The 16,802-nt window shown below is 62.4% G+C and overlaps 1 protein-coding gene across 2 annotated transcripts in view; it reads right to left on the reverse strand.

The window, feature by feature from the left end:
* PXDN (peroxidasin) overlaps positions 1–16,802 on the reverse strand; it is a 76,899-nt gene that overhangs the window by 2,540 nt on the left and 57,557 nt on the right. For both annotated transcript variants that reach the window (XM_060647468.3, XM_060647459.3), the window contains 8 exons: positions 16,290–16,398; positions 15,594–15,751; positions 10,317–11,820; positions 7,878–8,012; positions 7,053–7,261; positions 2,636–2,756; positions 2,401–2,533; positions 10–123 (listed from right to left, as the gene is read on the reverse strand). In XM_060647468.3, coding sequence (XP_060503451.1) covers positions 10–123; positions 2,401–2,533; positions 2,636–2,756; positions 7,053–7,261; positions 7,878–8,012; positions 10,317–11,820; positions 15,594–15,751; positions 16,290–16,398 — 2,483 coding nt within the window. The remainder of the gene's footprint in view (positions 1–9; positions 124–2,400; positions 2,534–2,635; positions 2,757–7,052; positions 7,262–7,877; positions 8,013–10,316; positions 11,821–15,593; positions 15,752–16,289; positions 16,399–16,802) is intronic.

Raw genomic sequence — 16,802 nt, forward strand, 5'->3', positions numbered from 1 at the left:
CGCACTCACACGGCACTCGCAGGTGGTACACGCGTCTTGCTTCCACGTGGCGCCGTTGGCGTGAGGCTCCCCGTCTGCGTCCGTGCAGTCCGTGGCGCTGAGCCGGGCCTCCAGCCTCTTTATCTGCCGCAAAGCAAAGCGAGACGTGTGCGGGTCACACGCGACCAAGAGCTTCTCTCTGCAAGGGCGGCTGTGCCGTCGCCGGGAGCGGCGCCTCCCAGAGCCGGCCCGTCACCGGGCAGGCGACAGCCACGCCGGCCTACGCCGCACCCGGGCCTACGCTGCAAGGCACGGGAGGCGCAGCTGCGGGGGAGCAGGAGGAGCCCGGAGAATCGGAGGGCGGCTTCCCACAGGCCGGCGAGCGCCGGACCCAGCCGGACGGGAACACCCTGAGCTTGGACCCCGGCGGCCGACGGTCGTGACCGGGCTCCGTGGGCGTCCCTCCCTCCGACCCCGCGGCTGGGCTGGCGGTGACGGCACGTCCAGACTGTCCTCGCGTGGGGTTTCCGTCACAGGCAGCCGCATCTCCAGACCCCCCAGAACGGGCACAATTGGGCACAACTGCCTGACACAGCGCCCGCAGCTCTGACGGAGGGCAGGAGTGGGCCGAACAGTGAACTCGCAGACCCCCTACGAGCCCCCGTCAGTGAAACGCGTGACATGCACGCAGTGTGACAGCACGTGGAAAACAGCACGGCCTCCCCGCTGTGCGAGGCCAGACCACCGCCCAGAGCAGCGAAGTCACCTGCCCCGGGCACTCAGCACCCAGCTCACCCACGGCCTGGTGACCTGACATTTACAGGCCGATGGGCACTCGAGCCGGCAGGTCACAGGCAGGCTCCGAGCGGAAGCTGGCACTTGTCAGCACAACCGATCTCGAAAGCCACCGGACCTTCCAAGAAGGGAGGGAAAGGAAGGTCCCTGAGGTGCAGCAGCGGGGGCCACGGGCCGGGCAGGGCTGCTGGGGATGGCGGGGGCTCCCTCGGTGGCTGCTGACCCCGTTTCAGCGTAAAGCCAGAGGCAGCAAGGCCAGGACTGGAGCCGCGTCCGCCTCGGGGAGACTGTGAGCAGCACGTCCGCGGGACGCAGCGCGGCCGCACGGAGCAGGACAGGTGCCCCCACTCCCTCCTGGGCTGCAGTCACAGCAGACGTCCCCCCACAAGGCACGAGCCCTGGCGCCCCTGACCAGCACCTGCCCTGAAACGCAGAGCTGCGCAGAGCAAAGGAGATAGGGGACGGCACAGTCACTTCATCCTGCAGGTGCGAGAAGTCACGGACCCACAGACGCTCGCCTCACGCTGCCTCGTCCTGCCTCCTGCCTCTGCTCACACTACCCCACCTGCAAAGCGTGACCCTCCCGCCCCCCACCCACCTGTGACGCTCCAAGGGTCTCCGAGAGACTGTCTTCAGGCCTCCCAGCGCCCACCTGTGTCGGGCTGGGCCCCCAGGACACCCGGTGCTTGTCACAGCCTGGTTGTCTCTTCGGCTCCAAGTGACTTTTGGGGGCTGCTCTCCTGGTGCCTTAAACCCTGAACTCTGCACGGTGCCCGCTATCCCCTCCTAGCCTGTCTCCATTTGCTGTGTGACAGCAAATAAAGGCCGTCAGGTGAGATCACCTCACACTGCACGTGCACGTCAAGACAGGAGGGCAGATGCGGTCAGAGGCGGGACACCTCTCCGAGAGGCTGGGACAGAAGACCCCAGGGTCCCATCCCTGAGGACTGGGGGCCCCGTAAGTAGGAGTGGGGTCATGCTCCAAGACCACCAGTCACAGGCACGTCTCCAGAAGTTTCCACAACATCAGGAATCCCTGCCAAAAGGACCGTCCGAGGTCTGCACGCTTATTACTAAGGCCTCAGTCTCCACTCGTGATACATAAAAGCCCACCACGGAGGCCCGGACACAGAGAAGGGAGAGGAGGAAGCAAGTCCCCTGAGCCGGGGAGGACAGATGGTTTTCTGCAAACCCTACGGATGCCCAGAGAAGAGCCCAGTGTATAGACGGTGCCCTGCCCCCACCAGGGGGTCCTGACCACAAACCAGCTCCTGATCCGGCCCTGGGAACAAGGATCACATCGTCATGGCCTCAGGACGGGACCTGAAGTGTGGCTTCTCCCTCGTGGCCCTAATCCTGAGCCCCCTCCTGACCTACGGACTCTGGCCGCTCCGGGGACCCCCTCCCGCAAGGGCACCTGCGGGCAGCTCAAAGCATGAGCCCCCCAGCCGTGGGAATCCTGAGGGCAGCCCAAAGTGGCTGGGCCGGGGACAGGCCACAAAGCGGCCCCAGAAGGAAGTGGTGTCCCTGGAGGCTCCAAGTGAGGGCAGACCAGTGGCACACCCACGCACTCACGGTGGCCACAGTGCCATCTGCAGCGTGGGACAGGACGTGCCAGGCAGTTACCTGCTCTCTGAGGTCCGTGATGGTCTTCTGCATTTCCACAACGAAGTCCTTGAAGTCGTTCGTCCCCGGAACCTGTGGACGCTCACGGGACGCGGCCGTGGCATTGCCGGGGCGCTTTCTGTGCTGCCCCACGCTGCGCGGGGGAGAAGGGGACGCTGTGACTCGAGCTGGAGGCCACCGGTGGCTGCACGTGCCCCCGCCCAGCACCGGGACCTCACCCCGGAGACGGCCGTACCTTGGTGTCCCCCCGGGGCCCGCTCCCCCGGCGGGGCCGTCCTCCTGGTAGCTGAACCCCAGGGACCGCCTGCCTCGGAGATGATACGAGAACGCGTTGAACTGTCCCCGGGTCCGGCAGTCTGAAACGCAAGCAGAAGGGGTGTGTCGGGTGGCGTTGGGTCCAATTCGGAAGACACAGGCTCATCCTGGGAGACGTCAGCTGGCCTTCCGGCACGTGTACAACTCGAGCCACCGCCTGGCGGCCGCAGCGGCCAAAGACCCAACTGTGCTTCCCTTCTCCCGCCACAGGCAAGATGGCCTCTGTGTCCCCCCCCCCCCCCCCCAGTTCCCGGGAGCCCCCAGCCTGCTCCGGCCTCCTGCAGGCACGAAGCATTGCGGCTGTCCTCTCAAACCCACGCCGGCCTCCCCCACCACAGGGACGGGGGCACGCGGTCCCAGCCTCACATCTGTCTGCTCGCGCCAGGACGTCAGCTTCCCCTGCGGGGGGGGGGGGGGGCGCAATGTGGAGCACATTGCACACGCCGGTGCCCCGTCCGGCGGCCCGGCCCCAGACAGCAGGACGTGGAGCGTAAGCTGGGGCCAGAGCCAGGCTGCTCCGCCTGCCGGCCGCTGGGAAGGGAAGGCAGGGCCTGGAGCCCCTCTGCCCGCAGACCGCGCCTCCCGGAGGCCTCCACGCGCCTCCGATCGTCAGCAGCCACCACTCGGCTTCCCACCCGCTCCCGGACCCATGTCATGCCACTCCGCCCCGATGCAGGGTCACAGCGTAGGCCCGTGGGACCCGGAGGCCTGGGGCAACGCCGTGGGAGCAGAGGACGCGCAGCCCGTGGCGCTAAAGCACACACCCTCCCCAGCGGTGCTCACACCGTGCGGCCAGGTGCCCCTCGGGGCGGCAGCAGGAGCCCACGGCGACACTCCCGCTGCGCAAACACAGACACCACGATCCAGCCGGTAATCCTCGTGAAGGTCCCGCGCGGGGGGACAGGCCGGCATCACGCGCCTCCTGCGGCCGCACCGAGAGAACGCAGCCCCGCCCGCGGAGCGCCAGCGCCCCGAACGCAGAGCCGGCTCTGATCTGAACCCAGGGAGAGGCTGCGGCAGGCCCGGAGGAGGACAGAGGGGACCCGGGGGCGCGAGATTAAATCCCTGTCGTGGGACGTGCATGTGTATCCACGCTAACTTCCCAATCTTGCCCACACACACACGTGAGTGGGTTATTCAGGAGCACAGGGGCACGCTCAGACTTCCTCCTCTAGTTCAGGAAAACGTGCCCTATTTCCCTACAAACACACACACACACTAGTACACACACGTATGTATACATACGTGCGTACCTATGCACACACATACACAAGTGTACAAACACGCGCAATGTGTGCATATGCATGCATTCGTACGCACATATGCACCCATGTGTGCATGTGTGCACACGTATGCACATACACACACGTGTGGACACACGCCCGTCTGTGCTTGCGTGCACGTACACACATACACAGTACACACGTGTGTGCACACGCACACAGATGCACATACACATGCGTGAGCGTACACACGCATGTGCGTGCATACACGTGTGCGTGTATACACCTATGCATACACACGCACATGCGTACTTAGGCACACGTGTACTCATACAGACACACGGGACAGAGAACAGTGACTGATACGTAACAAACGACCGATGCATCTATTCAGGTCCCGGAATCATCCGCGGTATTTTATAACCCACGCGATTACTTCAAAATACACCAACGTGTGCAAGAGTGTGTGCGTGTGCCTATGTGCTCTTCCTTGCCCACAGAGGGGCAATTTGAAACTCCCCTCTGAAACCACCCGCCCAGGAACCCTCCCGTCCGGCCCCTCTGTGCACACGATGCGCGGCTGTGGCTCCGGGGGGAGCTCAGAGGGCTGCTTTCAGCGAGTCTTTAAAAGCTGAATGGAAAGTAAACAGTGACCGACGTTCGGTCTGTCGAAACTATTTTTTCCTACTGTATTTTAAACACGACTTTGGAACTACTATGAAAGACAAAGCTTATAAAGCATCCTTTCGGGGCGCCTGGGTGGCTCTGTCGGTTGAGCATCCGACTTCGGCTCAGGTCACGATCTCGCGGTCCGTGAGTTCGAGTCCCGCATCAGGCTCTGTGCTGACGGCTCGGAGCCTGGCGCCGGCTTCGGATTCTGGGTCTCCCTCTCTCTCTGCCCCTCCCCCACTCTCACTTTGTCTCACTCTATCTCTCAAAAATAAATAAATGTAAAAAAAATTAAAAAAAAATACAAAGCATCCTTAACTTGGTCAGCTCTGGACCGGGCCTGCTATTTCCGGAGGAAAAGCGTCGGGGACAAAGGATGTCAGAAATGCCTTTGGCAGCTGCGCGGACAGGAGAGCCGGCCCCAGCAGCTCCAGGAAAGGCCCGCCTGGCAAGACCCCGTCTCTCCCGGGACTCTGGGTTTTCCGAGCGGAACAGGAGCCCCGGCTCAGCCCCTTCCTATGCAGCAAGGGGCCCCTGGTAAAGCTATCAGGAAGCCAGTTATCCGGGAACCGGCTTTTCCCAGGGGTCAGGACAGCTTCCTGCATCCTCTGCCAGATTTGCAGGAAAGCACGCGGAGTTGGACAAACAAGGACGATGTTTTTCAAAAAAACTAAAAACAAGAACATGGTTCCTTCGAGGTAATAGTGAGAATACAAATGTTTTGGAAGATGGGGCATGCAGCAAACTCAGTCCTCATCTTCACGCGAACTCTCTTGTGAACCGCGTGTGCCACGCATCCCTGTTTAGCACCTACGTGTACGCACACCGTACGTTCACACGCAGAGAACCAAGGGGGGCAGATGCACAACCGGATCAGCGCAGGCACCCACACGCGCACGGACTCAAAGGGAGACACCGCAAACAGCTCTAGGCCACGGACCCAGGTTCCGATACCTCCTCATGCAAACAGCAGCCTCCTGAGAGTAATCACCAGTGAGGACAAGAGCCTGACCGAACTATTTCTTCCGGAAAGGAGAGGGAACAACTCTAGTCCGTGCCTCCTGTCCACCGGCATGCCGGGCGGAAGGGGCTGTGTCCGCGGGCGTGTGGGTCACGCAGGGCAGCTCCAAACACACCTGGCTTCCACATTCCAGTCTCCGAATGCAGTTTCAATGAAGCCAAAATCACGTTCAAATGAAAAGGTCAAATTCGTGGTTCGCCACAGTGGGAGTGCAAGGGCTCCACGGCAGGAGGACAGCGGCCCCGCGGCAGGGACCGGGTGCGGCCAGAGACCCGCCACCCCTCCCCACCCCTCCCCACCACTCCACAGGCCTCGGCCCTCCTCCTGATCTTACACAACGCGCCCCTCCGGGTACAGTGTTCTCACAGGGGTCTGGACGCAGAACACACACTTCTCTACTGAGCACACATCCTGGGGGCGTCCACGTGGCAGGGGCACCCGCGCGTGCGCACACACGACACTCAGGACAACACGCGAGTGCCCCCGTTTAGACGCACGTTAGGTTTCAGAGACAGCACAGAAGCCCGTCTCCTCATGCACACTCTCGTCTCCTGTCTCCTCCGCTGGGTACGTCACTTACAGGAAACGCCACCACGTCACTACCAGTCCTTCGTGACCGCGGCCTCTCAGACTGTGCAGCGACCCTGCATGGCTGCCCGCAGGAGTGGTACCTGGTTCTGTCCCCACTGCGGCCAAGCGTCCAGAGAGCACCACGCCAGAAGCCCCGGGAGCACTACCGCAGGAGCCCCAGGAGCACCACGCCAGACGCCCCGGGAGCACCACTCCAGACGCCCCGGGAGCACCACACCAGACACCCCGGGAGTACCATGGCAGGAGCCCCGGGAGCACCTCGGCAGGAGCCCTGGGAGCACCACTCCAGACGCCCCGGGAGCACCACTCCAGACGCCCCGGGAGCACCACTCCAGACGCCCCGGGAGCACCACGCCAGAAGCCCCGGGAGCACTACCGCAGGAGCCCCGGGAGCACCACGCCAGACGCCCCAGGAGCACCACGGCAGGAACCCCGGGAGCACCAACCCAGACGCCCCAGGAGCACCACACCAGACACCCCGGGAGTACCATGGCAGGAGCCCTGGGAGCACCACGCCAGACGCCCTGGGAGCACCACCGTAGGAGCCCCGGGAGCACCGCGCCAGACGCCCTGGGAGCACCACGGCAGGAGCCCCCAGAGCACCACACCAGACGCCCCGGGAACACCACACCAGACACCCCGGGAGTACCACGGCAGGAGCCCCGGGAGCACCACGGCAGACGCCCCGGGAGCACTACCGCAGGAGCCCCGGGAGCACCACCCCAGACGCCCTGGGAGCACCACAGCAGGCGGTGAGCGCGGCAGGAGCGGGCAGGCAGTGGGGAAGACAAACCACAGAGGCGGGGGAGGGGCCGGGCATCGGGGACGCGCACCTTCGCAGCAGTCCTGCCACACGCGCAGGTCCACACGGGGGACGTCGTCGCAGCTGCTGTAGCCGTGGGGGAACTCGGCCACCCTGAACACGTCCCTCTGCACACGTGTGATGTTGTCCGCGTTGTCGCACAGAATCCTGGCCAGCGACGTCTGCTTGATCTGTGTCAGCTGCGCCGGGGAGAACACCCCCGGGTTCTCGTACCACAGCCTGTTTCCAGAGTAAGAGCAAGGTCAGACGCCCGGAGGCCCCGCGGAGGCGCGGGGAAACCGCCAGGAAGCTCTGCCGCCGGCACGGACGCCGCGGGGCTCAGTCCGCTGTCACTTAAGAGGGGCTCAAGCACGGATCACGCCTCCTACTCAAGACCCAACACACGGGGCCTGTACTGGACGCAGCAGAGAAGCTGGCGCAGAAGGGGGTGAGACCCCTGGCGTGGCGCGGCCCCTGCTGCACTGCCCCGCGGTAAACCCCACTCGTGACATCGTGTCAGTCTTGCCAGAAGCTCGAATCCCTCCGAACTGCCACGGCGGTTGAACCGTGTGCACCGTTCTTGGGAACAGAGATGCCCTCGGTACGTGGAAGGGCACAAAAGCACCTGTGACCTGGGTCACGTGATCCTGGGGCCGCAGCCGGGGGCAGGTCCCCACACTAGGGAGCTAATCTCGAACGCGGCGAGGCGCGAAGACGCGCATCCACTTTCACCTGGACACAGTCTCCGCCACCTGCCCCGCGCATCCCCGAGTCCCCGGAAAGGTGCATTTCAGAGCAGAGGCTCTCCCCGGCCTCACCTGCCTTCACCTGTCGTCCCTACGGCACCTGCCTTTACCTGTCCCCATCTCTCAGGCGCTTGAACTGTGTACTCAGCAGGCACATCAGGGTCGGTCCCAGTCGGCTGCCAGGGACCAAATCCTCTACCATGAGGGCAGGAAATAAGTCGATGTTGAGTGGGGACCCGTATAACCTACAAAGGAAAACAACCCAGTGAAACCTCAAATTTGCTTAGGCGTGCGGCAGCTAGTACATAAAACCAACGTGAGAAAGTCCCCATCTTTACTACCGTTTAGCATCATTCGGACCTGCTTTCCACAAAGAACATTCATCATTACTCAAACCGTCTACCCGTTACGTTTCAAAACTTTTCCCTACTTTCTGTGCATATACGTATACACACGTATAAAGCATACCACGCGTTTATTGTAAGTTTAGAAAAACCAAGAAATACAGGAAGAGAGTTAAAATCACACCTTTTCTGTTCAGAGATCATCACACTTGACAGGATAACGTACAACCTTCCAGGTTTTTTTCATAAATATAAATAAACAAACTTCACATAACTGAGGACAGACTTTCCAAGGGGTAATTGTGACGCTGGAATTCTACCGTTTGTTGAAAATAGGTTTGCGGTAACTAAGCCATTTGCTCAGCAGAACAGCACAGGAGGCCAAGACAGCGGGGTTGAAACGTTCAAGAGCAAACACTTTCATCGAGCTCTTCCAGCTCCCGCGAAGCACAAGCACGGGGGCAGAGAGCTGGCGGCAGGCTCTCCCCTGAGACACACACGCGGCTCTCCCAGACGCGGGTGCTCGGTCTCAGTTGGGACTCAGAGCTCAGCTGGGTTTTCTATACGCACACTATCCGGCTCAGAGGCGCGGCCGGCTCCGTCGGCGGGGCTGTGGCCACAGAGGAAAGAGGGGGTGCTGCTCAGGCACCCTCGAGAAGGGTGGCTGGGCGCTCCCGCCAAGCCCCACGCCATCAGCACTGACCTCGGCTGCAAACAGAGGAGCCTCGTGCCGTGGTTTCCCCGGGGAGCAGGGCTGAGGGCAGGCGGGGAAGTCGGGAGCCCCAGCCTGCACGGCTCCCGTGACCTTGCCGCCGACGCGGCCTCCGCTTGAAGGAGCCGCTCCCCACGAGGGGACAGCGCCCACACCCGCTCGCTCGGGGGCCACAGCCAGCAGGGAGCACCCCACTCGGGCCAGGCCCCCCACCCCTCCCGCAGGGCTCGGGCTGACGGCTGAGGAACTCGCTGTTGTGGTGAAGACGGTGGAGTTTCTTTTCCAGGGTCTGCGGCGCACGAGGCGGGCACCCCTCCCCCGGCCTGTGGCGCTGGGACGCTAGGGTCTCCCCACTGTTGTGAACGGAGTTTGGCAAAGCAGAGAAATGCGGGAGAGCGACCCGTGTTCATCCGGACGGGACCGGCACGTAAGAAACACAGATCCCGCAAATCCTGACCGAGCGGTTCTGTGCCCGGTGACGTCCCAGTGCCGCAGGATTCACACAAACCGGCAGCCTGATACCGTTACTTAAAGGACGCTGGAACGCGCCGGACTAAGGAGGGCTAGGTTCGTTCACGTCGTCGCACCTCGCGATAAGTTACGAGTAAAAAGTGATCGTCCCGGAGAAGCCACGGTCAGATCCTAACTGGGGAACGCCTCACCTTCGGTGGAAAGTGAGTAACTCAGAATAAGCGAACCGGGCGAACCGGAGAGTCCAGAAAGCACGCAGTGTGGCCTCAGACAGCTTTCCTTTTTCAAACAATTCTTTCCGACGTGAATGAACGCAACTTAAATACACGATGACTGGTAGACGTGCTTGACAAGTCCAAGGACGAGGAGGGATCGTTATGGAAAAACTCTAAAGAGGTACTATTTGCATTAAAGAAACGACAAGTCACACAGTAGGTAGTCAGCAAGCCAAGGGCAGCCGTGCCCGTGAGAAGGGCGGACGGCTGAGTGAGTGGAGAAACGCAGGTCTAACGCACCGCCCAGCCAGGGACCAAGGCCGCTAACCTCCCCGCTGCCCCTGTGGTCTTGGGGTGCCCAGAGCACCCTCACGGTTCCAGCACCACAGGCCCCGGCCCGGAGCCCACACGATTGCCTGAGGCTGTGGGCAGTGGTCCCCGGACACAGAGGTGTCCCTGTCGTGCTGGCCGAGCTCTGGTGCTCTCTGCCTGCTGCGAGCAAGGGAGCTGCCCACAGAGCCCCACGCACGCACGCTGGGGCCCGAGGTTCCCCGCAGGTCCTTCCCCTCCCGTCGGGCTCCCCTGCACAAGCAGGCCGGGCACCCACGTGGCTGTGGCCACCACTCCCTGCACCTGCACGGCCTCCGAAGGCGACGCCTCCACAGGCTCTGCCCTCCCGGCTGCACAAACACACACTAGAATCCCGAGAACAGCCATGCACACGTGGGGCCACCTTTCTCGGCACGCCTGACCCTGACAACGTTGAGAAACCCAAGACGCCACACGGTGGCTCCTCCTTCAACTCACCGTCTCAGCTTCTCCCGGATCTCGGGGTTCTTGATCTCATTTTTCAGGTCCTCAAAGGTGTGGGCGGACGACAGGTTGCAGTACACTCGGTATTCGTGGTAGGGCGGGATGCCGTGGTCCCGGCCCCGCTGGATGTTGATGGCGGCCAGGTCCAGGGCCACCGCGTGCGCCATGGAGAAGAGCCGCTCGGTGAGCTCCGTGTTCAGCAGCTGCGAGGGGACACGCATCTTCCCGGCCACGCCGAACAGGCCCCTGAGCAGCGGGTCGATGCCGCCCTCGTTCACTATGCGGAAGGGAGAGAAGAAGGCTTTGTGCAGGGGGATGTGTCCCTGCACGATGGGCTCGAAGTTCTCGTCCAGCCGGTAGAGCACGGGGTTGACCAGCGTGTGGCCGAACCTGAAGGCGGCCGTGGCGAAGGCGTTGAAGATGCCGGCGTTGACGCCCGGGTCGTAGCCGCGGTAGTCGCCCAGCGCCTTCATGCCCACCTCGCCCAGCACCTTGGGCAGCCAGTGCTGGTAGGTGATGTGCTGCACCTGCGCGCCCACGATCTTCCTCGCCTCGTGGTAGATGGTGTCCCCGTCCCAGTGCGGGTTCAGGGAGAGCAGCTCGGCGGCCACGCGGTTGTGCTCCCGGAACCAGAGCGTGTGCATGCTGGTCAGGCCCAGCTGCTCGTTGGCGCGGTGGTCCCCGGCCAGGAAGCAGGGGATGGGGCTCTCGTTCTCGTCCCGCATGCACTCCGTGGGCGGCCCGGTGGCAAAGGGCAGCAGCGGCTTCCCCGACCGCTGCACGATGCCCTGCCGCAGGAGCCCCCGGTGGCTGGCCAGGTCCCGGATGGCACGCGCCTCGTGCTCCGTGCTCCCGTACACGTTGGAGGCGTCGATGTAGGAGGTGAGCTGGTTGATCTGCTCCCGCGGGTACACGGAGTTCATGAGGAGGGACGTCATCCCGCTGCCGCACACGGGGCTGGAACGCACAAAGAACATGCAGCGAGCCCCGTTCCTGACGCGGGGGTCGTTGGGGGGCACGGCGACCGAGAAGCAGGGCGGGTCGTTGCTGCACACAGAGCTGCAGTGCTGTCCGTCGGAGAAGCGAGCCTGGCTCAGGGCCACCACCGTGGAGTCCAGGTCGTGGTCCAGAAACTGGCCCCACTGCATGAGCATGTGCGTGAACTGCTCGTCGGGCGTGACGGTCTCGGTCCCGATCAGGGACGTGGACACCAAGCGAGGCACGGGCAGCGCGTGACCGTGGTACAGCCGGCCGGGGTCGATGCCCCGCGGGGTGTTGAACCCGTTCTCGTACACGGCCTTCAGCAGGCGCTCGAAGGCGGTCAGCGAGGCGCCCCACATGGGGTGCTGCAGATTGTTGCAGGTGCCGTCGTGCGTGCGGTACTTCTGGTGGAAGCACATGTCCGAGCAGTTGTTCACGCGCCGGTGGGCCGTGCAGCCGGACAGGTTGGCGATGAGGCTCAGGTACTGGGGGGACACGAGGTCGTTGTAGTGGTAACCTGCGGCAGAGGGGGACGCGGCTCACCCTCCGGACGGCGGGCAGCACACGGGCACACGGCCCTGGCCCCCACGGTTCTCCCCCACCCAGTCCTGCCTGCCGGGCCGGGAGCCAGGGGAGGGGACCTTCGTGGGATGGGCGCGCGCGGTGGGGGAGTGGGGGACGGCCCAGGGTCCACACAGTGCCGGGGAAGGGGTCCCGGCAGGAACAGCCAGGAAAGACCAGACGTGCGCCAGGGGCCTGTTCTGGGACTGCTGGAAGAGCTTCGCGCTCAGGGGGGCGTGCATGTGTGCACAGGGGCACCCTCACGCCCGCGTGCACAGTACAGGCACACACGGGGGCACACGTGCACACACACAGGCACGCACACGCAGACGTACACGTGCAGAGGGGCGCACACACCCAGGGGCACACGTGCACACGCAGAGGCACGCGCACACAAGCAAGAGCACGCACACAAGGGCACATATGCACGTGTAGAGGTACACGTTCACACGCAGGGCACACAAGCACATGCACACGCAGGGGCACACGTGCACACACACAGGCACACACACGGGAGCACACAGGAGCACATGCAGACATACACGTGCACACAGATGGGCACACACACCCAGGGGCACACGTGCACACGCAGAGGCACTCACACACAAGCAAGAGCATGCACACAAGGGCACATATGCACGTGTAGGAGTACACGTTCACATGCAGGGCACACAAGCACATGCACACGCAGGGGCACACGTGCACACACACAGGAGCACATGCAGAGGTACACGTGCAGAGGGGCACACACACCCAGGGGCACACGTGCACACGCAGAGGCACGCGCACACAAGCAAGAGCACGCACGCAAGGGCACATATGTACGTGTAGGAATACACGTTCACACGCAGGGGCACACGTGTACACACGGCACATAGGCAGAGGGGCACACGCGCACACAGAAGGGCATGCATGCACGGGCACACGGGCTCACATGTCCGCCCACACTGCTAGACTCCTGGTCAGCACCATCTTGCACGGTACCTGCTTGAAGCCGGTCAAGATGCACTCTGCCTACGTTTAAAGGAGCCGAGCCAGTCCCACCCATGGAGGGAATAGAGAGCTGGAGGTGGGAGGGGGCAGGCGTGCCGCATGAGAGGACAGGCACGCTGGGCTGCGAGCTGGCCCGATGCTCGGCTCCCTCAGACCTGAACACTCCGTCCGCGGGCACCTCGCAGACACGGCAAAGCAGGATTGGGGTGTCTACCTCGGGAAGCCCCAGAACCCCCAGGGGTCGGGGCTGGCGTCCCCCTGCACTGCCCCTCTCTCCTCTGGCCTGCTTTCCAGTCGGAGGGACGAGCACGGCCCGGGCAAGCATGGGTACCGGCCAGCAGGCAAGGCTGGACACAGACAGGCCACCTTTGTGAACCCAGACACGTGTGCTGTGCTTTGAACGCCCGAGTCTCCCCCAGCGCCCTGATAAACTGCTGCCAGGCCAAGCCTTCCTACTAACCCGGCGGGCTGACCACCGGCTGCATCAGCAAGTTCCGGGTAGTGAGCTGGTCGCCGGGGACTCTGCACACTGCCCTGACCATCCGCAGCCATGCTTGCTCCCTCTGCTTTGCTTTAGATATAAAAACCATCCCCGAAGGCAGACAAGCAACTACCAGGGAAAACACTGAAATTCGAGGAAAAGAAGGCACCTGAGGCTAATGGAACAGACTGGACTGTGTCGGGCACAGGCGCGGAAGGCTCCGAAGGCGAGTTAGGACACCGGGGTTTGCAGCTCGAGGACACAGGTACCCCTGGTGACCAGCGTCCCCTGAGCATGCCTGCGAGCTGCTGGAGGTGAGACAGTCCCTCCCACCACTAACCTGGCCTCCAGGTTCCCCACTTCACCCAGAGTCACCTCTGGGCTTCCTGCCCCTGGGCAGAGACCCAGTCACCTGACTGTCACCTCTGCCTTCAGCACAGCTAGAAGCCACCCCACTCGCTGGCCATCCTACTGCAATGCTTCACCTCCCCACGCAGCCACTCCACGGACACCCGTGACCTGGAACCCGCCCGGGTCACTCCACAGGTGCCCCTGGGTCGCTCCACGGACACCTGCCACCCAGGACCCCCTGGGCCACCCCACGGACGCCTGCCCCGCGTCCCACGCTGCCCCTCCCCCTTCACATCAAGGCCACCCAACGACCTGATCCACGTGATCAGGTCACTTTTCTACAAGAAGCCCCACGGCCCCCACATCACGGAGACCACGACAAAACCCTCCTCTCGCCTCAGGGGCCCTTTCCGGTTGGGCACCCGAGAGTTCCCTCATCCTGTCCCCTCCCCGGTCTCTCCACCTGCTCCAGCCCAGCCTGCCCAGCCTCAGACACCCCGACTGGGGTGGGCTGTGCACCCGTGCCGGGGTGCTGACTGATTCCTGTCTGTCCGGGTCTCCGTGTTCCTGTAAACAGCACGTGCTGATGGGAGACGACCCCGCAGTCCTGCACAAGGACCAACAGCAGACAGGCTCTGCCTCGTACAGAGGCCGCACAGTGTTTAGGACCCGCCTGCAGAAGCCGCCACGGCCACATTTAGCTCCTGAACGATGAGCCACACAAAGAAAGGGAGGAAGAAAACCAGGCAACCCCACGGGCCCCCACAGGGGGCAGAGCATGGTCCCTATCTCAGACGGCTGGGGACACCGTGAGGCACCACGATGACAAGGCCACGAGCCCCAGGCATCCCTGTCCATGGGGACAAGGCCACAGACCCCATGCGTCCCTGTCCACGGGGACAAGGCCACGAGCCCCACGCATCCCTGTCCACGGGGACAAAGCCACAGACCCCACATGTCCTTGTCCACAGGACAATGCTCTGAGCCTCACACATCCCAGTCCCCATCCTGGGCCCGAAGAGTGGAGAAGTGCCCAACACAGGTTCCCCAGGGAGCACCTCCAAGGTGAGGCTGGCCGTCCATGGAAGAGAGAAAACGTCCGGAGATGGCCCCCGACACTTAACCGAGGCCAGCGCCCTCCAGGACGAGGAAACAGGCCTATAGTCTGCACACCCGCGCCAGGAAGCTCAGCCCCAAACCAGTGCAAGGCAGAGGTCAGGCTTGAAGGACGCGTTCCACTCCCAAGGACAGGGGCCCATTCCCACATCTTCGAGCCACATGCACGTATCTAAGAATGTCAAATTCTCCAACATTTCTGTCCTGATGGAAAAGATCGGCTGGCTCACTGAAGACCAATCAAAAAACCCTGAAAACCCGGAGCCTGCCTCCCGGAGAGAGGGGACTGTGCGTGCTCCCGGAAAGCTGTGAAAGAATACGCGTGGTGGGAAGGCTGCTTTTCCAGAATAAAAGCCACGGCCACCCGGCACTTCTCACGGCGCTGCTCTGCTCCCAGCACGGCGGGGGCCGGAGAGAGGGCATCAGTCACCCACCGTGCACATGACACCCGGGAGACCTCAGCAGCCGCTCTGCAAACAGCCGAGCGCCGCAGATGCCGTCCCGACGGCCCGCAGCGCTTCGTCCAGTGTGCACGGCCTCACGTGGCAGCCGCTGCCCTGCCACCTCTTCCCTCCATGCCATTTGTCACGGGGAACCATTTGTCTCGGCCGGGGGCCAGCAGCGTGTGGGCGTCCAAGATACCCGAGGCCGTCGCTGCAGGACCCGGCATGGCCCGCACCCGGGCAGCCGAGCCTGCACTCAGACGGGGATGCGGGCATGGCCCCCAAGGAGGCCACACAGGTGGGGTGGACGCCCGGCACTCGGGAGAGAAAGACCCCAGGACTAACTTGTTCCGTTCAGGTCGACCATCAGCCCGTGCCGCACGTGCTCCTGAATCAGCTGCAACGTCCGCTCAAATATCTCTCCCGCGCGTGCCTGCTCCACGGTGTAGGGGTCCCTCGGGTACCGGAACAAGGCCAGCAGGTCATTGGGAGAACGGGGACGGCTAACGGGTTAGGAGCGGAGGGAAGAACAGAAAAAACCCTTGAGAACGAACATCACACCCCAAGGTACGATCACTGCCGCTGAGTGTTGGTGAAGCCGCTTCTCCAGACGTGGCAGACTGTGCCTTATTCATCCCGAGTGGAAAGCGTCAAAACCAAAGACGCTAAAGGCAAATCATTAAATCAACAGAGAAAACACACAGTTCTGAGGCAGGAAAAAACACTTTGGAACTGCCAACACAAGCAAATACAACGCACCCGACAAATACTTTGTTTTTGCCCAATCATTCGGTCGTAAGCCAAGTGAGTAAGTGGAGGTTTTCTGAAAACGTCTTGTGAGTCACAGCTCAGCTGCCACTCAGAAACGGTGACTTTCGTCATCTGAACCCCACAAAACCCGGTGCCAATGGAGACTGTGACTTTTAAATTGAAAGGTTTTTCTTCAGACGTCATAGGTCACAGCTTCGTGTCCTGAACCGCATGCGCTTCACCCCGGAGCCTGACCAAACAGTGGTCTGAACCCATTTCCGCCCCCAGTACCTGTCAAACAGGTGCGTGCGGGTTGAGTTTATGGCTCTGTCCACGGTCGCAATTGCTTCAACAATCGATTTGGCCACAAACGGGTCCCCGTTTCGGCTGACGTCAGGAACTGGAAAACACAAGGTCATTCATTACCCAAACACTGCCCCACAAGTTAGGCGATCACATGTGGACACGACATCATTTAGAATAAGGCACACCTCCCTCCAGTACTATTTTTCACACCAAAGTTAAATCACGCTAGAAGCTATTTTCAAGCCATATGTAAATTATAGACCTGAATTTCTGAAACCACGTGACCCTGGAGGAGGACGGGAAAAGTAGCTCGGACGTGAAGCAGCCAATTCTCCTAGCGAACTCCGGCCGCGAGTGGAGGCTCGGCTCCGGCCAATTTTAATTCCTGGTGGATTCCATCCTTCCGTCAGCGGCCAAACCCTACACAGGTGCCTGGATCTCCAGCCGTTCGCCCCTACAAAGACTCTGCCCCCTGCATTTTCCTGTCCACTACGGGCT

This window comes from Panthera onca, chromosome A3 (genome assembly GCF_046562875.1).
Source record: "Panthera onca isolate mPanOnc1 chromosome A3, mPanOnc1 haplotype 2, whole genome shotgun sequence".
Lineage (NCBI taxonomy): Eukaryota > Metazoa > Chordata > Mammalia > Carnivora > Felidae > Panthera > Panthera onca.